General features: G+C 39.3%; 1 protein-coding gene across 6 annotated transcripts in view; it reads left to right on the top strand.

Annotated features, from left to right (window-relative positions):
- ITGB6 (integrin subunit beta 6) overlaps positions 1-26,205 on the top strand; it is a 127,284-nt gene that overhangs the window by 87,987 nt on the left and 13,092 nt on the right. For all 6 annotated transcript variants that reach the window (XM_087860968.1, XM_087860973.1, XM_087860976.1 and 3 more), the window contains 6 exons: positions 4,976-5,065; positions 11,596-11,730; positions 11,946-12,363; positions 17,289-17,511; positions 20,069-20,166; positions 25,344-25,463. In XM_087860968.1, coding sequence (XP_087717094.1) covers positions 4,976-5,065; positions 11,596-11,730; positions 11,946-12,363; positions 17,289-17,511; positions 20,069-20,166; positions 25,344-25,463 — 1,084 coding nt within the window. The remainder of the gene's footprint in view (positions 1-4,975; positions 5,066-11,595; positions 11,731-11,945; positions 12,364-17,288; positions 17,512-20,068; positions 20,167-25,343; positions 25,464-26,205) is intronic.

The raw sequence follows: 26,205 nt of genomic DNA, 5'->3' as shown, positions 1-26,205 counted from the left end.
CTGAGGATGGAGAGAGATACAGAAAGAAGCAGGCTATGCTGTGGGTGCTGAGGAGTTTGCCAGTGTATAGCTCCCCTGGGTCCATCCCCAGGTAGAAGGAATCCAGGGAAGAACTGATTACTCCTTATGGCCAAACGCCTGAAAGATCTAAGATCCTTTAAGAATTATCTGTACTTTCTCTAATTTAGGTGACATCTTGATTACCAGAAGCATCTTCTTGACAACAAGAATGAATGTTTCTCTATGCATTTGTTTGTCTCTGAGCAGTCACACATCATGGGTTCAGCTCTGTTGTGTGGCCATACCTAAGAGTGGGGTGGGGGAGCCATCGGCCGTGCTCATGTTCAACAATGGCAGCTACTGCCAGTTCTCCAAAGTACTGGTCCCAATGTAGACGCCCCTGCAGGTACTTGAGAGCATCGCCAGTTCTTTTTACAGTTTAACCATTCTAGTGGGTACACCCTGGCATCTCACTGTGGCTTTAATTCCTATTTCTCTAATGATTAATGATGTAGAACCCTTCTGCCATACTCTTTTGCCACTTGCATATCCATTTTTTTCCAGATGTCTTTTTCTTGTCAATTTGTAAGAGTCGTTTAGATATTCTGGTGCCAAATCAGATGTATGTATTACAGATATTTTCTCCCACTCAAGAGCTCCTCTTCGCTCTCTTCAAGGCATCTTTTCAAAACAGAAATCCCTACTTTAAAGTCCTATTTATCAATCCTTTCCTTTGTATAGGTAGTGCTTTTGCGTCCTACTTAAGCCATTTTTGTTATCCTTAAGGCAACCTAGTTATCTCCCCTGACTTCTATAGTAATAAAAGTCAGAACAGTGTTTAGTCTTTTAAGGGAGGGTAATGACTGGGAAGCATTACAAGGGAGGATTCCAGGGGGCTGATTATGCTCTATTTCTTGATCTTGGTTTGATTACACTTGCTTGTTTACTTTTTAAATGTTCATTGAACTGTATACTTATTACTTGTATGCTGTGCATGTGTGTTATACTCCCATTAAAGTTTCTGAGAGAGAGAAAATGGACAAATATGAGCTACTAATTGAAGATATACAAGGTAATGACTATACGTGTATATATATAGTGAGGTATTAGAGAAAATATTTGTGGATATATTATATAACATCATAGGTTCTCAATCTATACAAGCCACACTTTGACTAAATGTATTTTAGCAAACAAAAAACATTTAGTAATACAGTTTAAGACCAGAAATGATCTGATGTTGATTAATAATATAATATTGAAAATAAACGATACTGGGCATAACATCCCTCCATATTAATGAGGCTTTGCATAAAGAGTTAAGCAAGCATAGAGCCTAAGGAGAAGCAGCAGGTTGGTTTTCAAATTCTTTATTAAAATGGCTGCTAGCAGATGTATGGGAAGTCAACCCCTCCACCCTCTGATGAGGGGCATGAGTATCGTGGTCTGTATAAAATGGTGGCTACTGAGTCTCAGGTGGTGAAGAGTCTTTGAGACCACAGCAGAAATGTCACAACAGTAGGACAGAAGGATCCAGGAGAGTAACAATCTAAGGCAGAAACCCAATCAAGATGTCCAGCAAAGATACAGTTAATACTAAACCATGTCCCAGATCCTCAACCTGGAGAAGAGTGAACCCAACAGGAAGTGCAGTCAAAGGAAGAATGCAAGTCACATCAGGAACGTCCCTTCTAGCACCAAAAGCAGCCAAGTATCTGCCATGGTCCTTAGTCTGAGTCTCCTTGAGGGAAAAGCCAACCAGTAGTCTGTCCATGGATAGCTGGGATGGCAGGTGTGCATCTGCAGGTTCTTCTGCCCTCAACCAAGCAGGAGTACACGCCGGACAGCTGGTTCTAGCAGCAAGACACCAAGAGGCCCTGACCTTGGAGACATTCCCTTAGAGAAGCCCAGAGTGCAGGTGTGAATTCAGGCACTTTCCTCTCTCTGTTGTCTGCCCACCAAATGACCCCCTCTCCTCCTCTTATCCTTCTTCCTTGACAAGCAGGAAATCTCTAAGGAGCAAATGCAGACTGTTGGACAAATAAGAATTCTTTTCTGAGATGGGGACATAGTGAGCAAATAAATAGGGCTTGATGAAGGAAGTTAAGATAACTAAGGCAATCGGAAAAAGCCAACTTTGCAAACATGAGTGAGAAAAGCAACCTCGGGAACTCGTGGGTAGCATGGTGGAAGGAGAGGGAGAAAAATCCATAATTAGGATAATCCATGGATAGATAACAGGGAATTCAAGCTCAAGATATTCAAGCCCAAGGAGTTGGCATTTCTAATCAGCTCATGAAACATATTGTTTTTAGAGTTCACCATTTCTAATATCCAGGAGTTATCTTTTACAGTCACGGTGCTATAATTTATCACACCCAGGCATCCAAAATCATCCTTTTTCTAACACTAAACATGTTTAATCAGGACAATTTATAATAGCACTTTAGGGCTTTAATGAAAGAAAGGCATTTGACATGTGATATTTACAGTAATCATAATACTAGAAGACTTAAAGTATAATTTTTTACAGTGTTAGATCAGGAAGCCAAATTGTCCATGTTTTTAGTTAATTATTTGCAATGCTTTGGGAGGAATCAGCATCCAAAAATTAATTAGTAGTTTTCCCCTACACAATTGTCTGAGTTATCACAGGGTACTGCTACTAACTGCCAACTCCTTTATACCCTTGCTCTAGTAGCAATCAGCAAAGGCGATTAATGTTAAACCACTTGTCCTAATAGCCAATGCCAAATGTCATACCACATGCAGGATCATAATTATTCTCTAGGAAGTTGATGGATTTGGCTGTGTTAACCAAGCATTAACCCAAAATTCAGAGGCCACTTGAACTAGTGCTTGTGGAAAGTACCCCTTATACCTTGGCCTTGGAGAAACCAGGACATTTTTCAAGGCTATCAGTTTCGTGCAAAGCTAAGAGTCATGAAATTCTTTTTCAAAAAGATCCAAACCTTTCTTCATCAAGCTTTAAAGTTTCCCTTTGCCTTCTCTTTTGGGACCAGCCAAATTTACACACATTCCAGCTCCACTTGAGTGAGAGTCAAGTTCCTATTTAAGTATTCACTGTTAACCACAGGTCTCATGCTTCACGGCCCTTTTGACATGTGTTTATTTGAAAAGGTAAGTCAATGAACCGGTACCTTCCTCATATTTGACAAGTTCTACCTGACTCAGGGAAACAGAGTGAGGCCCACCTTCAATACACAGTGATGTGGGGCTCTGGGTAATGGGAGGAATGTTACCTGGATTACTGTCCATGACCCCTTCAAAAATAAAACACAGTGTCAAGGCAGCATGACAGCTGACATTTTTAAGAGTTCAGATTTCCATCAATTTCAAACTTAAACATAATAATAAACACTGAAATAAGTGGAATATTACAAAACCCACCAATTAAAAGCAGCATCCATTTTTCCATATGAGAGTTGTAGAAACCTTGGACTTACCCCAGGTGCCCGCCTCTAGCAAGGGCCTGAGACCTCCTAGAACATGTTGGTGTTCTAATGTCACTCTGGCTTCATTTGTTCCTCTCCTTGGCTCCCTGTGACCTGATCTATTTATCTAGTATCACAATTTCAATCAATAATTACTATTAATTCTACCTTAGTTTTGTACATCTTCTAAGCAACTTAAATCTTCTTGGGAATAAGACAAGATATCATTATGTTTGAACTCGAGGAGGTGCCCTCAATCTTTCACTCTAAACTTATTTCTCTTTCTACATATCATTTTAATAAATTCAGTCATCTGATTTCACAACACATAGCAACTCAGAAGACCACAGCTGACAAAAAGGAATGATTGTCTCCTCTTGATGTAGCACACAATATTAAGCCTGCTTAATAGGTGTTGAACGCAACAGTAAATTAATGAATGAGAAAACTGGTAGGTGAGTGATACCTTACAGCTTAGCAAGGAGAAGATAGAAACTATTTAAAAGCAAATAAAAGAAGCAAAAGCATAGTAGTTGGTGTCCACTTGGTATGAGTGTGATCTACCCATGGATTTTAGAAGTCTTTGATGATTATAGAGGTATAGTTAATATTGACAAGTATGACTGTTTCTGCAAGGAAACAGTCCAAGTATGCTTGGGAATCTTTAAGAAGACAGAAATGTGTGCTGTATACTTTAGAAAACTTTTCATTTGAAAATAAGTTTTAAAACATAAAACTTAAGGGAGGGGTAATTTTCAGCGGTCTAGAAAATTCTCTTCTTTGCAACGCCTCATTCCCTGGTCATGCTTGATACCTGGAGTGTGGCTGAACTAATGTGAGCTCTCTGCAGATGGGAACGACATCTTGGAAAAGGAGATAAGTAGAGAATGCAGATAATTTAGAGATAGGTTCTGACTAACTCCATCGTGATGTGTGGAGACAATTCCGATCAACCCCAGCACCACGGTGACATCCCTAAACAGGTGCTCATTACTACTAGGAAAGGAGGTTAACAGCAAGCATCCAAATAACTCACTTCTTTTCTCCATCAAGCGGTTGACAATTAAGACCCCTGGACTGAATGATTTGCAGAGCAACCTAATGGCGAAGAGGGGCCAGTGTGGAACCTGGGTTTTTGTAACATTACACGAGGAGAAGATAGCTCCCGGTAGTATGCTCAGAATTTTTTGGACAAAGGATGCTCTGCAAATGGAAGATGGTATATAAGTGCTATTATTATTTGAGACTTGACTCCAGTTGTGATATAAATCACAGCTCTAGACTAAGGCAACCACACACACTTGATGTCCCCAATGGCAGCTCTGGCCAGTCCACTTCCCACTTGTGCACAGGAAGGAGCACCAGTAGGGCCACAGTTTCGGGAAAAACACTGGTTTATTATCAGGACCCTGTTTCCCCCAGCCAGTTAAATAGAGGTGATCTCAACCGGCAGGCCGAAACCCACACTTAACATTTCTTGATTACAGGGAGCAGGTTGACTTATTCTTTTTTGTTTACAGAATTATGCAAAACTCATTCCTGGAGCTACAGTAGGGCTACTTCGAAAGGACTCCGGAAACATTCTCCAGCTGATCATCTCGGCTTATGAAGTATGATATTTTACAGTTGTTTTCTTTTGTTTTGCTTTGTTTTTTCTTTGCATTTCTGTGGTATTCAAAAACTAAGATGTGTTTTAGGCAGTTAAATGCACTGGGATTTGTTAGTGGAGAGAGTACAAAATCTCTCTGCACTAATGCAGCCAAAACATAAATTTTGTTCTCCTTATTTGCAGATATTCTTCCTGAAAGGTGAGGAATAAGGTAAAAAATCATAACCTGATCATAAAGTTGAAGTTATTTTTGTAATTATAACCAATAGCAAAATTTTAATTCTATTGAAAAGGCTCCATGAGCCCTACAATTAAGCTCCCCTCTTTCCTGCCTAAAAAAAAAAAAATTTAGTTTAAAATACCAGTGAGTAACAGAACTATGTGGAGAAGTAACTCCACAGGCTTAATAAGACTACCTCATAACTCAAAGAGGAAAAAAGACACCAAGCATATCAGGAGCACCACTTTGTAGATTCTCTACTTTTGAGGACCAAAGAATTTTTCATTTTTATGGATATATACATAGAGAGAGAGACATACATATATATGTATACGTAGACATCATTTTTTTTGCCTTGACTTTAAATTAGTACCAGAGGACAGCATTCCTCCCTTAAAAGAAAATACATAGCTATAGGGTTGCTATGTTCTCTTGCTTTGTCCCCATTTCATAACATAATTAATCAATGGTAGATGGCCAGTTACCAGATCTTCTTTTATTTTGTTTTCTAGGTACCCTTTCCATTTTTTGCCTTAACTAACAAAGAAAAAACACATACATGTGCACATACATGCACACAAAGATGAAAATGAAGGTCTAAATTAGAACATGAATGAAAAAAGTAAATTTTTATAAAGCAGTAAATCTCCGATAGTTATTCTAAACAGCAGTTACATAATAACAAATAAATAAAATTTTAATTTTGGATGTTTTAAAATTACAAATAAATGACCTATATGCACTATATGAAAATACTTGGCATGTACTGAGCCAGTGTTCCTTAACTAAACAACTTTTCAGAATCATCTGGGAAGCTTTTAAAGTGTATCCAGATTCCTCTCACAGACGTCTTAGGAGAACTTTAAGGGAAGGAAGAGCTACGCATTTTGCAAAAAATACTTTCCAGTGATTTTGACAACATACCACCAATTTTGAAACTCACCTTAAGTGGGAAAAACAAGGTATTTCTTCTCAAATACATTTCTTCAGAGAATAAAATAACAGATGTGTCCATTAAAACTATAGGATGAGGGGTTTTTTTGAACTTATGTCCTCAGAAACTTCAGTGTTCTTAGCTCACATCAAAAATTAACTACACATTAGCTCATGCTTGAAATTCTTCCAGACAGGAAAGCTTGTCAACAAACTACTATAAAAACCATCCTCCCTCTTATGCAGTAATTAAAGTTTTAATGTGTAGAATCAGATAAAATCACACAGCAATCCTCCACTGCATTAGAACACACTCAATTTTCTTTAACCCAGAACTCTCAGAAGCATTGGCCACTAATATCTTGAAAGGAATTCAGCAAATTAGAAAACCGTAAACATCAAAAACATTTCTCCCTCTTGTCTGACCAGCCCCGTGCATGCCCCTGCTTACTCTGTCAGGGTTTCTGTCTCCCTTTGTGCTCCCAAATCACCCACGTAACTTACGGGGTGGTAGAATCAAGGCATCAAACATTTGAAGTGAATCTCATGTCCTTATGTTACTGTCCAAAAATATAAAGAAGTGTCTATCATTCTTATACTATATAATCTTGCTCTGGAGTTATTATTATAACGTTGTGATTCACTGAATGAAGTGTGTAATAGATCTTGGCACTAGTTCACATTATTTTCCTATCCTGTTATTTTAAAATGTATTCTAAAAGAACTTTTAGAGTATGGGGATCCAGGGGCACCTGCGTGGCTCAGTCAGTTAAGTGACCAACTCTTGATCTCAGCTCAAGTCATGACCTTGGGGTTGTGAGATTAAGCTCCACGTCCGGCTCCACTCTGGGTGTGGAACCTGCTTGGGATTCTCTCTCTCCCTCTGCCTCTCTCCCATCTATAAAAATTAAAAAATAAAATAAAATATGGGGATCCATTGACTGTATTTCTTTCTAGTCTATAAAAAGATAGAAAGGAAAGAGAATACATTGAGAGAAAATACTTCTGACTAACTCTGAGGCAGAGGTAGACAATTTGTGTTTATAATTAGTGACTTGAATTTCAGCTCAGTGTTTTACAGTACCATATTGACAAAAAAAAAAAAAACCTGAAATACCTGGTGTGTATTCATTTGACCATCATTCACTAATTTTATTCCTTCCTTAACCATGTAATAAAAGCTACTGAAATACCAGTGCTCCCAACGGTAAGCTCTTCTATTAGCATTTAAGCTCCAGAAGGGAAGTGACATGGTTTGTTTTGTTTTGCCTGGTTCATAGTAGATGCTCAGTAAATGAGTGAATGATTTGATGAAATATACACATAAACACTTATGCCCTTTCTTTGGGAAATTCACATTAAAATATTCCTAGCAAAATCTGCAATATGATATTCCAAATATATCAATGCTGCGATTTCCCCTTTTTTGGTCAGATTGTGTCACCCACTCTTCCTAATTTCAAATCTACAGACTTGCAGTTCATATCTCTCATTTCTCCCTTTGCTCCGCACTCACAGAGCCACTGTCTCTAACATTACTCCTGCTTTACCTCCTGATTTCAGCTTCAGTATACATATATTCCTTCCTGTACTCTGGCCTTTGTTTCTTGAACTCTGCTTCTAAAATGATCTTATCCCCCTTTTGTCATACTTAAACTTTGCCATCGCTAATAGACTCCTCTATAATCTCAGTTTCATGCAACCCATTCCCTGCTCAGCACTTCCTACCTTTTCAGCTCACTCCTGCTAGTTCCCCTAGTATTTCTTCCAACCCATCAGGATCTCCAGTTGGTTGGCCCTACCCTCTCTCTCTCTCTCTCTCTCTCTCTTTTTTATTCAAGTGACCCTACCTTCTCTTTTCAGTTCCTCATCCCCTCTATGTCCTCTTGTGCCTGGGCCTCCAGCTTAAGTTCAACCATTAGGATCACTCTATAGACCCACCCTCAGCTCCCATGCCCCTTACGGCTCCACTGAGGTTGCTTGGCCGATCATGGTCCTGGTTAAACCCAACTGTCCACTCACCCTGCATAGCTGAACAGGAAAGGGAAAAACATGCAATTGTGCTAACCGATCTCACTAAATTCATGATCATGGACCTCAGGAGGGCCCTCATTGCTGCCCAGCAACCATGCCATGCTATATATACTTCTCTAGGAGACAACCAAGTGCAGATGTCTAGGAGTCGGTTGATGTTAATTAGCAATTTAGGAGGGTAACCTGGACTGTCCTAAACATACTTCACCAATAGTTTTTTTCCTTCTCAATTGATGGTAATCCTATCCTTCATGTGGCTAGGGCCAAAAAGCTTGTAATGACCTTTGACTCCCCTCTTTCTTTTATCCTGCACATTTAATCCATCAGAAAATCTTGCTGGCTCTATCGTCAAAATTATTCAGAATTTGATCCAGACACTGCCTCCACTGCCTTCATCCTGATTGGAGCCACCATTTTCACTCACCTGAATGATTGCAAAAGCCTCTTAAATGCTATTTCTCTTTTCCACCTTTGGTTTCCTACATTCTGTTGCTAAAACAAAATAAAACAAAACAACTAGAATTTTTCTTTAAAAATATTAAGTAAGGTCATAACACTCTTCTATAGATAGCCCTAATTGTTTTCTCATTTTACATAGAGTAAATGCCACTTTCTTTAAAACCACTACAAGGACCCTAGCAGATCTATTCTCCTTCACACTGTTACCTCTGTGACTTCACCTCCTATTACTCCATCAGAGAGTTGATCCAGTGCAGCAACTCTGGCCTCCTTGCTATTCTGTTTCCAGAGCAGGCCAGACATACTCCTGCCTCAGGGTCTTTGCACTGACTGTACTTCTTTCCTGGAACACTCTTTTGACAGATATCTGCATGTTATCTGATTCTTCACTTCCTTGAAATGTCATCTTCTTACTGAATCCTACTCTACTTTTTAAAAAATTGCAGACTACACCCCCTAAACACACTCTCTTAATCTTCATTATCCCACCCTAATGTTTTGCATAGCATTGTCATCTTCTAGCATGCTACATAATTTTCTTATGTGTTATGTTGTTTCCTCTCTGACTACCCGCACTGGAATATAGACTACAAAAGGTCAGCTATTTTAGAGGGTTTTGCTTCCCAAGCACCTAGAACAGTGTCTGGCACATCATGGACAGTCAATAAATATTTTCTGGATGAATAAACTTATAATGTAACTAATTGAAATGAAACAGATTAAAAGAGTAAATTGTAATGCTAAATTGGCAGAATTTGAAATACTAAGACATGATAGAAATAATCTTTATGACTGAGAAATGACACTTTAATCACTGATGAAGACTATATTCTGGAAAATCAGCCTTATGTCCATCTACTGAAGGAGTGACGATATGGGGCAAATATAAAAGCAGGGAAGAAGAATAACTTAGAATTTACAGTCAGCAACTTAGAATTTGGAGAAAGATAAGGTCATTTTACCATGCAGTTGGAAAAATCATACTTAAAGAAAATCTGAAGCTGAATATGCTTTTAAAATTCCAGGATTATAGGGACTCGAATCTTTTTAGGTGAGCTGAAGTATTACTTAACTCATAATGTTTTACATTTACATTTATTTTTATTCTGTTTTATTGTTTTTATTTTCCATAGTTTTGTTTTGTCCTCCAAATATAGACTTTTATTTTGCAAAAGAAAGAGGAACAGAGAAAGTCTACATAACACTAGATTTCCCCATAATAAATAGCTCTTTCTTCCTCCTTCCCTGACATTCTTCCCCCAGAAAAACCTTGTCTTTATCTCCCCTCTGTCATAATGTTTCATATCTAGTCTTTCTCTCTTCAATCTATGTTATCACATTTACCAACCACCCCAGGTTCCTGATCCTTGTGCCTCAGCCTGGGCAAATACAGCATCTCAGCTTTCTTGACTCCAGTCTCCCTATCCCCTGCCCTGTAAGTCTGACACACCATAAGTCTGTTCTGCACACACCTCTCAGACAACTTCCCTGCAGCTGTATTTTCAGCAGATTGGCCCCTGCTTTAAAGCTATAGCAAATATTTCCCACAGGTCTTAAGTCATCTCTCCAAACCTCAAGGCTCTTTGTTGTCTGGTGTCTCACAGGATAGCAGAAGTCTGGGCTGGGTCTGAGCCCCATTTGTCTTCATTCTATACACTCCTGGCACTGAGCTTTCTCTCTCCTGGTCCCCTCCCCTGAGACACCATTGTCATCCTGTCCACACATCCACATCCAACATAGCCATTAAGGACTTCTAATACTTCAACCTTCACTGACCACTCTTTTCTGAACTGTCCCAAACCTGCATCTGTATGACATGATTTTTTAAAACATAATGGTACATTGATTGACTTGCATGTTAACTGCTTTACTTGGTTCCATTTGTTTGGTTTTTTTCACAGCAAAATGATAATCATCTTGAGGGCAGAAATCCCATCTTAAACTCATTCCCCAGACCCGACTCTACATTAAATGTATAATAGGCACATATGAAATTCCAATATTGATTTCAAGGAACAGTTTCTCCCACGTTTAACATCTCTAAAATTGGGAAATGTCTTATGATTAATGGTGTCTTACAAATGCTGGGTAGAAGTCACAATGGAGTATTCATTGCCTGCAAATGTATGAAATTGGCCCTAACTGTATATGTTGTTGTCACCTCAATTTGTTAAGTTCACTATTGGTGTTAAAGGTGTTTAGCATAATTGCCATTTTCAGATATTTTCAAAAACTTTGCATGACGATTTGATATTGAAATGAAAAGTTGTATATGCAGCAATGTACCAAAACACAGCAGCGGGGTATAAATTTGGTATCAGTGAAACAAATATTCATTGTCAAAGGAATGACTGTAATTTGGTATTCCTCGCAAAGCAAAAACCAGCTGCTTTATGGGAGCTAAGAAGTGACAATACTTACAAGTAAAGGAAGCCATTGTTATATTGTGTTACTGAGATTAAAGCAAAAAAGAAAAGTGTTTTAGATGCCAAGCAATGCTACTCAGGGCTGGAGAATTTGCCAAATCCCTCAGAATGCATAAAATAATTTTCAAAGCCATGATAGACTAATAGGATTGATCCATAGGTTGCAAAGAATGATCATGAGATATTTTGTCATAATGTCATTGTCATAAAATAATGGTGTGTTTTGTAATCGATAGCCTCTTAGACTCAATAAAACATGACAAGTATATGTGCACGTGTGTGTGTGTGTGTGTGTGTGTGTGTGTGTGTCTTGCTGGCTCTCTTGCTTGATTGATGGTATGGTGAATTTCTTTTAGACCAATTTCATTTTACTCACTTGTAGTTTAATGAACAGGATTCACAGATTCTCCTGGTTGTATTCTTTGGTTATGACTTTAACCCTTTATGTCCGAACTGAAGGAACTGCGGTCTGAGGTGGAACTTGAAGTGTTAGGAGACACGGAAGGACTCAACCTATCTTTCATGGCTACCTGTAACAACGGGGTCCTCTTCCCACACCAAAAGAAATGCTCTCACATGAAGGTGGGAGACACAGTAAGTATAGGGTCAATAGATTGTCTGAAAAAATATTCAGGTAAGTCAGAAGTGACCTTGTTGCCCTGAAGCTGGATTTTTCCTTTCAAGTGTTTCAAAAGCGATTTTCAAAATTTCCTAATAAATGCTTTTGGCAAAGCTGATCCCCATGCAACTTTGTTTCCTCCCATGCCTTTCGGTGGATGGAAGAAGATAATTAGTATTTTCTGTTCCAGGCTTCATTTAACGTGACCGTGAGTATACCCAACTGTGAGAGAAGAAGCAGACACATTATCATAAAGCCTGTGGGGCTGGGGGACGCGCTAGAAATACTTGTCAGTCCGGAATGCAACTGTGACTGTCAGAAAGAAGTGGAAGTGAACAGCTCCAAATGTCACAACGGGAACGGTTCCTTCCAGTGTGGGGTGTGTGCCTGCAACCCCGGCCACATGGGTCCTCGCTGTGAGTGTGGGGAGGACACACTCAGCACAGATTCCTGCAAGGAGGCCCCGGATCACCCCTCATGCAGTGGAAGAGGCGATTGCTACTGTGGGCAGTGCATCTGCCACTTGTCTCCCTATGGAAACATTTATGGGCCTTACTGCCAGTGTGACAACTTCTCCTGCGTGAGGCACAAAGGGCTGCTCTGCGGAGGTAGGTGTTGTCTAAATCCACCTCACACCACAACTGGGCAAGTATCAAGAAGGGGCTTTGCATCCTTTGCACCTTCTACACTTGTCTGGGCAGAGCAGATGCTCAATAAATATTTGCTGATCAAGGGAGTGGGTCAATCTCTAAACCAAAGTAACTGAACTTCGTTTGCATTTTCTCTGGCTCTTACATTCTCTTGGGGTGAGATCTCTGCCAATTCAACTTACATCTCTTCTGTTATTTCCCTCAGAGTTCAGTAGGCAAAAAAATGGAAATGCCTTCTCTTTGGTTATTACCCAGACTCCACAAAATTGCATGTAATCTGTACTCCATTATCTTCCAGACTTTTCTGGATCAGGTTTCTCGGTATCTTACCCAACTCTTAAATGCCTATTACTTTGGAAAAATAAAAAGCTAGGCTGCTTAAGGGGCATATTGCCAAGGACAAGGGACACAGAAATACTAAATGAACTTTCAGGGCCTTCATTCATTCCACAGATATTTATTAAACACTTATTATGTGACAGATACTAGATTAGGCAACAGGTATAATAAAGATGAACAAGGACATATGAAGGCCATGGAAAGGGTAAAAATGAAACATTTTTGGAATTTTTATGATCAAGAAAATGTTTAAATAGCAGAAAAATATATGTTTTAAAATCCTTCGCATATGGAGAATCACTGTAGTTTAAGAATATATTGCATATACTAAGACTATTATAAAAATCATTCTGATATGTATCCATATATTTAAGTATAATCTCTCTGCATAAGAATTGCAAATGTGTTCATGTTCTTTAAATGATATAAATTTATGTTACAACAGGAATATTAACGAACAGCTGAATTTAAGCTCCCAGTGTCTCCCTTTTTCACAGTGTGTGAGCAGGCAGCTTTTCAAAACAGAAAGCCATTATCTTTAAAGAAAACTAAGAAAGTTATGTTTTCAAACCGCAGTGTCAGGAACATATAAAAGAGACTGATTTTCAGGAAAAAAGGCCTGAGAAGAGAAGCCTCAAAGAATTCCGAGCTCTTTGAAAACCCTGTGATGCCCTTAGAAGCGTACCTCCATTTCATTTCTTTGCGGCGGCCCTTGCTACCAGCAAGTGCCTCTGAGGCTGCCTTCTATCTTCTCCCCAGAGAGGGAAGAATGTAGGGTCTGTCCAGATTGAGACACATTTCTCTCCCCTTTCATTCGGAGGTCTATTTCCTTATTTAATGGGTGTGTTTCCAAATCCACATCAGTTCTCTTCTCATAAGATGTAGGCAGGACACAGCCCGAAGCCAGAGGCTGTCACCACGCCTTGAAAAGAATATGCTCGGCAGACTCCCAGATTGCATCTCTAATAAAAATCTTTCAACAAAATATGTGCTCAAAACATTTGAAATCACCTTTCAAAAAAATTCTACCTGTAATCTAATACAGGAGGATCGCAATCCTACCCCCACCTATATTTCACCCTTTAAATCTTAGGTCGAAGAATTCTAGAGCAGTGTAGACTGCTGAACTGTGCTCAGCAACACAGTTCTTCCGGTTTGTGGGTGGTCTTTCACTTTACTTGGTGCCATGCTTGCAAAGGGAAGTACACTCAGAAAGAGTTGACTTGATCTGTGCATTGTAGTTTGGAAGGTCTGACAATAGGGCCTCTCTTTTTATCAGATACAACGATCGTTAGAGATATTCTATTTAGAAAACACAATGATTTCCTCAGTTGGACTCTGAAAACTTCCCTAATGCCAATTTCCTTCATATTTGAGGGTCCTTTACAATTCTCAATCATTACTGTTTCTCAAAAGCTATTTTGTTTGTAGTAACATCGCAAAGGATGTCACTGTATTATTAGTTAACTTTCTTTTGAAAAGGTATAATAGGGGCACCTGTGTGGCTTAGTCTGTTAAACTTCCGACTCTTGATCACAACTCAGGTCTTGATCCCAGGGTCATGAGTTCAAGCCCTGAGGTGGGCTCCAACTTTGTGTAGAGCCTACTCAAAAAAAAAAAAAAAAAAAAAAAGTTTAAAAAATGGTATAACAAAAGTAAGAACTATTATTCAAATTCAACAATAGTTGTGGAGTACCTACTATGTGCCTGGCACCCTGCTTAGTGCAGGGATAAAAACGGTGCCTGGCCTTGTGAACAGACACTCTGTTGTTTGCAGCAGAGGCCAACATATGGTTCAGCTCCCCTTCTCATGCAGATCTCACTTCTTCAACAACTAATTCACTCTGCAATGTGTCACTTCTCTGAAGGCCTATTACCACAATGTTCTTTTTCATGTACCTTCTTTCATCCGTCTGTAAGCACTCACAGATATAGGGCTCCATTGATTTATTCCCTTGCCCAAATTCCATTAGTCTTTTATATTTTGATTCTAAGAGACGGGAAACTAACAGGCAAATAGCATTACAGAAAATACTTCCTGCCATTATGCACTTACAGTTTTCAGTCAATGGCATTCCAGAAAGACCTATCCCTCTGAAAAGAGCCTGACAATTTTGTCTTGATCTTTGGTTATCATCTTGTTTCTTCATGAAGCCATCGTGAAGGTTTTGTTGTTGTTTTTGTGGTTGTGGTTATATGAACAGGTACTTTATAATTGGTTGCTTGTGGATATCAATTAGCAGTGATATGGTAGATGGTTGAGGAAAGGCTGCAGAAAGAAGGGTTTCTAAATTCCGACAGGAGCTCTTGGAAGAGTTTTCTAAATTTTTGCCAAGTAATTCTTACATGCAGTGATACACTTGGGCTCTCTCAAAGGAAATGCACATTTCATTTAACAATATTTATAAATCATATTAATTTTCTGGAATAAATTTCAATATAAAAATGTATCCCTATCATGAGAATAAGTTTCCCTTTTTGCTGAGGAAGAAACAAAAAGCAATTGTATTTTAGAGGATAACTTAGACGAGCTATGTCTGCAGCAAGTTGCCATGCGCCGTCTCCTCCAAGCTGCCTCTGCCCTAGGTTTCTGCAGCTTTGCTCTCATTGCTCTCCTACCTCTCAGTCTCCCTGGTAAGATCCTTCTCTCTGATCACATTTGTTTTAAAGATTCATTTATTTGAGAGAGAGAGAGAGCACGAGCAGGGGGAAAGGGAGAAGCAGACTTCCGCTGAGCAGGGAGACCGACATGGGGCTCGATCCCAGGACCCTGGGATCACACCCTGAGCCGAAGGCAGAAGCTTAACGACTGAGCCACGCAGGAGCCCCTCTGATCACATTTTAAATGCTGATGCTCTTCAGGGCTTTTCTCACTCTATCTGCTTTCTCTACATGACCTGATCTACCATAGCTTTACCTGCCATCTATCTCTGATGGATCCAAACCTCAAACCTCTCTGTCTCTCTTTCCATATATATACATACGTATATATATCTCTGCCTACTAGGATGTCCCATAGGGCCCTCAGAACGCAACAGAACCAAAAATGAACTCATGATCTTCCCTACCCAAAGCTGCTCTTCTTCCTCTGCTTCAGAACAATCTATTCGTTCAACAGTTAAGCACTGTGCCAGGCACTGGGGATAAGTCAGTGAGCATGAGCAGGCAGCTTCCATTCCAGGTGAGTAAAAATCAGCACCCTCCACTGAGCAGCTGTCTGGTCACCTGGGGAAGATTCTATCCCTCTCTCTCTTCCCTGCCCCCTCCACCATGGCAGTAATTGCACTCATGCCCTGAGTATCCGTCCCCTGAACTGTATCCCCTTTCCTCTCCACTCCCACTGGTGCTGTTCAGGACCTCAGATCTTCTTGCCTCATTTGCTGCAACAAAACCTCCTAACCAGTTTTCCTGTCTCTAGTTTGACCCTCTCTACTGATGCCAGGATATTTCTAGACACATATCTATTTATTCAGGTCTCTACTTAAAATTCCATAACTTTTAGGATAACAGTTCTTTCTTTAGCCCATAAAGCTTTTCATGATGTGATTTCTGACTTTCTGTTGACCTTTCCAACCCCCACCCCCGCCATCCTGCCCTCTGGCCACTGCTCATATGCACCTTTCACTCTACCTATATGAAACTACTGTGGGTATTAAGCAGCTCACACCCTCTTCTATCTTTTATCTATAGCATCCAAATTCAGCTCAAGCATCACCTCCTTTGGAAGTATCTCCAAATCTCTGGTCTAATTTGGAAACTCTCCCTCTGTGTGCATAACACTTATCCCATTGTACTGTATTTATTACTGGTAGTATTTATTTGCCTGTCTCCTACTCTAGACTATAAGCTCAGTGACCTTATTTAATTTTGTATTTTCGTGCCTAATGCAATCTTTGGCACATGATATATGCTCAATTAAAGTTTCTTAAATAAATGAATTTGTTGAGCACTCACTATATGCCTGTAGGACATCTAATTGGTGAATGGGAAGCTAGAAGATTTACACATTATCTCATCTGACCAAAACTGCTGTAAGATTTTATTCCCTCTATTTGATAGATGAGGCTTTTATGATCACCCGGCTTGAATGCTGTAGAGGCAAGGCCCTACCCAGGTCTGCGCTGCATCTCTATTTTATGGCACCTTAATTAAAAGCAAAAAAATTGTAAAAACAATTTAAATACACACATACGCATAATCACACACACACACACACACACACACACACCCCTGAAGTTGCTATTACAGGCTTCTGGATTATCTCATTTCATTTTTCTGTAAGTTCTTTTTGATATAACATCAGGTAATCAGATTGGTCTTCAGTTAAGAGACCAGATCAATAAATATACACACTTAGCAAAATTCGTTCCATAAAATATATCTACGCTCACCGCTCCCCCAACCCCCCCTCCACACTCACTTTTTTCTCATTTTTCTTCTTCAGTCTTTCTGATGGTGTTTAAAGGCCAAGGGAAAAGATTCCCCGCCCCCCCCCCATCTGAAGTGGCCGTGGCCCTAAGCATCACGGAGCATTTGTTTTGCAGATAACGGCGTGTGTGACTGCGGTGAATGCGTGTGCAGGCCCGGCTGGGCAGGCGAGTACTGTAACTGCACCACCAGCACGGACTCCTGCGTCTCTGAGGATGGAGTGCTCTGTAGCGGGCGAGGGGACTGCATCTGTGGCAAGTGTGTTTGCACGAATCCCGGAGCCTCTGGACAGACCTGTGAACGTTGTCCTACCTGTGGTGATCCCTGTAACTCTAAACGGTAATGTCTCAACTTCCCTCATATTGCTTTTGGCGGGTTTGTTCTCTGACCATCCATTCAAATACACAAACCCACCAGGCAGGCCCCTGTGATCGTCAGCCTGGAACGTCGGTGTCTCACTTGCCTCTTTCTTTGTCCTGATTATCCAGGACCACAATGTCACGTTTCTGCTAGAGACAAGCCTGGGGAAGCTGAGCTAATGTCCAACACTGATAACATCAGATGGCCTTTCACTTACAATACCAGCCACACATAAGGAATGCCCTGGAGGTAGACTGATGACACACACATTCAGTGCCTTTTCAGGGGAAACAGACAAGCTTCTTCCTTATCTAGAAGTTTACAGCCTGACCTTGCTGATTCATTCCTCTCTATAGACTCAAGGAGGCAAAAAAGCAGAAAGAGGACTGTGGCTTTCCATTTCTTCCCTCTTCTTTACCACTCATGCTCTTTGGCAACTCTCTTTGGTTGTCATTCTACACAGCTATTGTGTGTTGTGTTTTCTTTTATACCACATGAACAACAACAACAAACCACTTTTTTGTTTTCCAGTAAATCACTATTTGTTTGGTTGGTAAGTAACTTCATAATGGAAGTGGGGGCAACATTTCTAGGTCAAGTGAAGCAAGTCTCCGAATGGGCTGTGTTATGACATTGCAGTGTATAATGTATTATGCAGCAAACATGCTAAAGCAGTTCGTAGTTTCATTAAATCTGTACCCAACATGGTGACATTTGCATTTCTAGTGTAAACAGAGTGAGAAAATCAATATTCACTCAGTGGTTCCTCACCATTCAGGTGTCAAACCTTCTCTGTTGCTGTGCCTGGACATACTCCAAGAGAAGTGTGGGGACATGGTTAGATGTACTTGAATGGAATTAAATGTAAAATGTCCTTTCAGGATGTTTCTTCCATTATTTATCTATTTAATCTTCTCTGTAAACATGATTCAATTTAAAATGTGGTTTATAAAATATGAAGTTAACAGTCGAGGTAGTTTGAGTTTGAGGAATCAGGTAATCTCCTTGGTGTTTATGCTAGCTTTGAGATGAGTCCATTCCACTTATTCATTCATACATTCATTTATCAAATAGGTATTAAGTACCTACTGTTCACCAGAAATCGTCTTAAGCCAAGGGCCTATAGTGATGACTGACACAGTTACAGTTCCTGTCATCACAGGTGCTAAGAATCTAGTGGGAAAGACAGACATTAATTAAAGTAATTATAATAATATAATAATAATTATATATAATAATTAAGGTAATTATAAAGTAATTATAATAATTATAATAAAATTATGATAAAGTAAATGTAATAAAAATATAATACAATTATAATTGTAACTGAGCTGACAGTCACAATAAAGGATATGAAGGGTGCTATGGAACCATACAGCAGGGCTACCACACAAGCTTGGGCAGACATCAATGAGATGCACCAAGGGTTAGAGGTTTTAAGGGTTTCCACAGTGTCCAGCAGCCCCCTGCAAAGCCACTCTAAGTAAATATATAACCTAGATAAATGCAATATAATTGCAATGCAAAGGCAATTTCCAGCCAAGACTTCTATCCCCACTCCCACATCGATTGCTGCTCCGCAGCCCTTCCTACAAAGGAACACAGAGGCTTACACTGCAAGAGAACTAATGTGTAAGGGTTAGGGAAGAGTTGCCTAGGGCAGGACAGTTTTGGCTGAGATTGGGGGAAACCTGGGGGTGGAGCGTGGGAAGGAGAATGTTTCCAGCACTTAAAAGAGTATACATTTGCATGGCCTGGGGAAGAGAGAGGCAGGATGATGCATAAGAAAACTTTTGCTGTTTTGGGTTAATCCAAACAGAATCTAGTTGTAAAGTGATTTTCAGCACAAGATTAATTCAGATTCTGAGTTTTACTTAGTTGTATAGACATCATTAGAGAAGCTTAATTCCCTGGCTATGTTCTTGGAAATACACTTTTCTGTAAGTAGTGGTCATTTATTAAAAAGCCTGAATTAATGAGGTCCAAGCCATAACTTCAGCTTTTGAAAATAACTCTTTAAGGCTTAGACTCATTCAAAATAGTTACAGACAAGTGACTCTTTAAATAGTCATCCATGACATGTATGAAATCTTAGAATTCTTGTTAAAATACAGACCATTTCTGTTAAGAAATTCGAATTTGTTTAGTCACTGATCATATTTTAGGAGCATAAACCTTTCTCAGGAGAATGTAAAATGAACCAAAAAACTAAATCAAATACCAAAATAAGTATGTCTGATTGTTGGGGCTTTTTGTTTGTTATTTAACCAATCAGAAGCAGTCATTATAAATAAATGAGGATAGTAGCTATTATAAAGCCTGGCTCACGAAACACTGATTACTAAGGGGAATCGGAATAAAGCAATTTCCTCTTGAACATCACCCAAATATCTTTCTGAAAGTAACAAAAGGCAACATCCTCTTATGAGATACTCTTATAGCACGAATCATAGTAACAGTGCTAAAGCAATATCCCAGCTGCATATCTGTTTTCCACCAACACGAACTGATAAACTCTACTGAATAATGTTCACAGGAGCTGCATTGAATGCCACCTGTCTGCAGATGGTCAGGCCCAAGAAGAATGTGTTGACAAATGCAAACTAGCTGGTGCGACCATCAGTGAAGCAGAAGGTTAGATTTTTCTTAAATTGCTTTCTTTTTCTTTATGTTGTTCTTGAGAGGCAGAATCTGTGAGGGGCTTTTCAGTAGATTGACCTCATTTGAACCCGGGCATTAGTTCAACATTAGTTTTTAAGAGTAAATGCATCCCAGAAGACTAAAAACATGACGGTTTGGGATACAAGCAATTTAAAGTCATAGCCATTCTCTTTGACTTCGGCTTTATTGGCAAGTTCATCTTTGCTTAACAAATGCAATTGTAGAGAACTCTAGAATGCTATTTTTTTAATTAGAAAAGAAGAAAAAAAAATAAAGATTTTATTTATTTATTTGTCAGAGAGAGAGAGCGCACAAGCAGGGAGAGCTGCAGGCAGAGGAAGAAGCAGGCTCCCTGCTCAGCAGGGAGCAGGATAAGGAACTAGATCCCAGGACCAGGATCATGACCTGAGCCAAAGGCAGATGCTTAACTGACTGAGCCACCCAGGCATTCCAAGGAGAAAATTTTTTAAATAGATAAATGTTAACCCCTAAACCTGAACTCATCCTCTATCATCTGATTGCCTTGTGTCAAGATAGGACAAGGTGAAGTGTAATATGGGTTTCCCCAGAGCAGCCCGGAGACACCAGGCAGTTTCTGGTCAGTGGCCATTTTCCCTCCACTTCTTTACAAGTGTTTTTACTCCGAACTTTCCAAACATGGGTGTTACATGACCACCCTTAATTCCCTGTTGTTCACTCCCCAAATACAAGAAGGGCCTGTGACCTTTAACTACGAAGCAAATTCTGCTCTTGCTTTCTTTCACCTGCCATTTTAAAATTTAATGACTTAAACTCAGATTCTTTTTAATGGCAAAATGTCATCTCAAATATTTAAATCCATTGTATTTTAGCTGGGAAGTCCACTTAAAAAATAATCTGTGAAAAAGAGGACTAGCTCCTCCTCCAGGGTCAATCTAGGGGGATTTGTTTTTCCTTCATCCCAAACTCTGCGTTCTCACGCGACTCAGGTGGAACTGCAGCTTTACGCGCGTTAGCGACATGACCAAGATGTATCTCGGGCAAAGTGCAATACTCAAGACAATTTATGACACGCTAGAATATGTATCTTGAAGACACAGAAATGGAGTAGAGAAATTAATCCATTTCCCAAGTGGAATACGTTAGTGGCATTTATATCGTTTTGAAAATTACCTACATTGTTTCAAAATTGGGGTTTCTGACTGTGCACAGTTGAATAACCCTGGAGGGAGGACCATGATTCGTGCTCGTAAGACCCCTCGGCTGTGCTTTTCTGGTGACTAAAGATAGATATGCCAAATAACCATAAATTGGGCAAGATGGTGTGTGTCTTACACTAATACTGAAAGTAGGATGCGGTAAAAGCACCGAGGAAAGTAGCATTCGTGGACTGACCACATTAGGAACTAGTTCAATGTCAAAGCATATCCTCGGGCTTCATTTCACAGCAAACAGTTGAGATATTTACCAAGTGTTTCTAAGAAATGGCTAAAAATTGCAGAAACTGCCCTGCAAATGACTAGAACTCCATTCACAGGCAGCATGGGAAATCTAATGTGCTGAGGGGGGAAAAGGAGTAAACCTTGGAAACATGGTAAGTCCTGAACAGAGAGTTACTATAGTTAAATACAGTTTTCTAAGTAGATTCTCATAAATGCTTCGATTTGAGAGGAATACTAGGTCTCAAGGGGCATTTAAAATATTTGCATTATTCTTTTTGTGTAACTGGGTAAATTATCTTCAAAACAGGGGAATACAACTACTTCTAACTCAGAAACTGAAAATAATAACTGGATTCCTAATTCCATTTAAAGCACTAACCTTGTTCAATTTGAGAGAAAAAATATATTTGTCAGCCTATAAATGACTTAAAAAGTCACTTTTCTTTTTTTTTTTTTTTAAGATTTTATTTATTTATTTATTAGACAGAGAGAGCGAGAGCACACAAGCAGGGGGGGCAGCAGGCATAGGGAGGGGGAGAAACAGGCTCCCTGCAGAGTGGAGAGCCCTATGCGGAGCTCGATCCCAGGACCCTGGGATCATGACCTGGGCCGAAGGCAAACACCTAACCGACTGAGCCACCCAGGTGCCTCAAGAAGTCACTGTTCTAATGAGACTTTTTATAAGTTCTATTTCAAGTTACTCACTCAGTTATGGCATTGATCACATCACCTTGAAATTATCACCACATATTTGCTGTTGCACAGGGGCTTTTATCAGCCCATCTTTCCCCCAACAAGGACATAGAGAATAAAGTCAAATAGTGTAACTTTATAACCCAAAGACATTGTTCCTTAACTGTGCCGTGGAGACTCGCATGAGCATCTCTAAAGATGCTCAGGGTTTAACTTTACTCATTCCATTTTGCTGAAAGTCACTTTTTAATTTACCCAAACACTCATGTATTCAGAGCATTGTTACTCAAAGTGTGTTCCATGGGACATTAATTCTGAAAGTATTAGATGGGACATAGCACCCATGGTCATATCAGTTTTGGAAATGGGAAGCTAAGCTTTTTTTTTCCCCCCCCCCGCAGGACTCCTAAAAAATTATGCACATTACATTAAATGTGCATTGTTAATTTTCAGGAGATGCAAAAGTAAGAATTAGAGTAAGGAAGGATTCCCAAACTTACTTGACCACAGAACCCTTTTCTTTTCCTTGGGAAACTATTGCCCCTGAGAATTCCTGACTCGTCCCCAGAGCACAGGTCTTAAACACGTAGTTGTCATAATTCCGTGGTGCATATGCACATGGTTTATATTTCTGTATCCTTCCTGGACCTTCCTAGATGCCAGCCTCCTCACCCCCATTCTCGCATTTCTTCCTTTTCTAAGTAAAATTTCATGGACTGCCTGAGATCTTATTTTCATTGTATTATTCTAGGGCAGCAGTGCTGGCACTCATAAAGGAGGGTAAAAAAGAAAGGTCCATTCCTTAACAAACAACAAAAGAAAACCTTAGCGGCTAATTATGCAAATCTCCAACCCAAGCTGGACCCTTTCATTGCACATTCAATAATACCATTTTAATACCCAAACATGACCAAACAGGCTAAATCTAGAGTCATAACAGCCATGGAAAAGAGTGGTGAAGTAATTAAAGCAAGAAGGGAGTCATGACTCAAAGGTCATATTAACAGTTCCGTGAAAACTTAAATAATCCTGGTGAAGTAAATTAAGCCTCTCTGTACTTCACTGTAGCTATTTAAAAGAAAATAAAAAAGCAGGATTAATATTACTGAAAGGAGTGTTATAAGCTATCTGTGTATTTTCTACCCAAGAATAAAATGTTCCAGTAAGTAAGCTCGAGAGGAACAGAGTAGGTGTGCACTGTCATGGCAGAGAAAGAGAGGGAGGGAAAAAACTCTCCACCAAGAAAAGGCATATTCTCCAAGACTTTATGAATCCTAATTAATTGGAGCAGTGTGGTAAGAGGACATGTGGTAAAGGCCATCTAAAAATGACCAAAGTATGAGTTATATATGCAGTGCCCACTCATGACATACACACAAAATAACACAAATATCACTAATCAACTGTTGCCCAGAGGTTCCCAAATGTCATAATCCGATCACCATATTAAAAATACTATTAAACAACTCACTAAAATACAAGCTCCTGTGCATACCACTGCCCTCTCAAATCAGATACCCAGGAGGGTCCCTGGAATCCTTATTTGAAAAAAATCCCAGGTGATTTAGAAGATCCTAAACATTTGGGAATGACCAGATGAGAATGATTTAGAATTAGATTTCCTAATAGTCCTATGTAAATAGATGCTTCTAATAGATTCAAAAGCAATTTCTTTACTTAAATCTATCATCTGAAATCCTATCCAAAATGCTAAATGTTTTACTAGTCCCTTTTTTCATAGATAATACAGACATTCTTCTCACAGACCCTGACATGAGGTTTTTATCTTATAAATTAAATGCAAAAACAACATTTTTCTTTCTGTGGCTACAGCATTGTTGAGCAATGAATAGCATGTTATTTACTTTTTCTTTGTTAGAATCAAAGAAACACATATAGATTCTGTTTTATTAAAACTGTTTTATTTTTAAGCTAATAAGAAACGTTATAGGTCTAGCAAGAGTATGTCCAAGATTATCTGGGACAGTCCCAGTTTCAATACTCTGACCCACTGTGTCATACATAATACACTAATATTGGATCATGTCAAAATTTTAGGTTAAAAGCAAACAGTTGTTCTGTTTATAAGTTTCTGAAAAACAGTTTGGTTTCCAAAAAAAGTGTTTGTAACAGTATCATTACAAAGTCTCCAACTTAGAAGATAGGAGAATTTTAAGCAAGTTTTGTGGGTTTTTTTGTTTTTGGGTTTTTTTTTTTTAATTTGGAAAATGCTACATAATTCTGGCATAGGTACCAGACCACTACAAATTCTGATAAATAATGTTGACATCTAGGACTGACCATTTTACTCTATTTTCAGTTTCTGTAGTGACATTCATTTTCTGCCTTTTGAATAAGCTCAGTAAGAAAACATTTCTTTTTGAAAAAGATTTGAGGAAAACTGGATTATTATTATTTTTTTTTTGAATTAACAAAGGGCTATATTGAATGGTAGGCCAACTGTCAACTGGGTTCCTTTTAATCTGGGGTTTACTTTCATCCCCCAATCCCTGAGTACATAACACTTCAATGCCCATTTCCTGATATTAATTGGTATTTACTGTTGTGACAATACATGGCCAGCAATCTTGACTGTGGGAAAGGCCCCCTTAGAAGTATCAGTATCAGTTTGGGCTGTGTTGTCTTTTTCTGAAATGTAATCTAGGCTTCCTCCCAGATGCTGTCAGCCAAGAGGAACATACAGCCCCCTCATTACCACAATCAGAGCCATTCTATTCCCCAAACAACTAGGCATACCTGCCTTTAAGTACTTTCACTCTATTGAAATTCTGCCCCCCATCAGTATGATAAGTGCATTTGATGGTCAGTCCTGATTGACCACACCTGGAACTGTTCTTCTGGAACATGAATAGAAACTAAAACTTCAGGTGGTGGGAAAAATCCTATGTCTTTTCTATTCCTATTCTGCAGTGTTGGAAATTCTTATTTGCATATTAAAACTTAATACCACTTTGCTTTAAAAATAATCTCTTTTGGAATCCCATTTAATCTAATGAATGACTCCTTTATCTGCAGATTTTTCAAAGGATAGTTCTGTTCCCTGTTCTCTGCAAGGAGAAAATGAATGTCTTATTACATTCCTAATAACTACAGATAATGAAGGGAAAAGCATCATTCACAGCATCAGTGAGAAAGGTGGGTGGCATGCCTTCCATTGTCAATGGTAAGTGATACCACATGGGAGAGGAAGAAACAACCAGAAAGATGCTTGTGGTAGCTCTCCAGGAGAGACATTGCCAAAATTTTGATAGAGTGCTTCTACTTTCTCCGTGATTGAAATATACCTGTTGAAAGTTTTGATGTGTTCCAATGTCTCTTCCTTAGCCCGCATAACAAGATATATTTGTACTAAGCATTATTACCTCAAAAGCTGGCTGATGGTTTATAGAAAGATGGACTTATGATAAAGTCCAATATTAGAAGAAGGTATATCTTTAGGAATGGCTAGTAGTGAGGAGCATAATAGTCGAAAAGAATGAGATTTGCATCAGGCAAACCTTGGCTCAAATCCTGCTCTGCCACTTAATAGCTGCTTGATATTCTGGAAGATACTTGCCTCTGAGTCTCTATTTCCTTATCTGTAAAATGGGAAAAATAATAGTACTTTCTTCTGAGGGTTGACTCAAGGATTAAATAGAATAATGCATATAAAAATGTGCCAGTTCATAACCTACAGTAATGGGTCATTGAGTCAGAAAAGACATGAAGCAGCAGGTGAGGAAGGAAGTGATCCATACATACAAAGAGTCCATCGCTTCTGTGGGTTTTCACCCATACCATCCATATGGAGTTCGCTTGGAACTTGGGAAGCTCTCAAATAAAAATCTCTTCAGTGAAGGAGAGAGAGAAGTTTATACAGGTAGAAAAGAAAATAGTA

This window comes from Ursus americanus, chromosome 1, assembly GCF_024610735.1.
Source record: "Ursus americanus isolate L20-20 chromosome 1, mUrsAme1.1.p, whole genome shotgun sequence".
In the NCBI taxonomy this organism is placed as follows: Eukaryota; Metazoa; Chordata; class Mammalia; order Carnivora; family Ursidae; genus Ursus; species Ursus americanus.
Note: the sequence above shows the minus strand (reverse complement) of the source record. Positions and strands in the feature narration are given on the sequence as shown.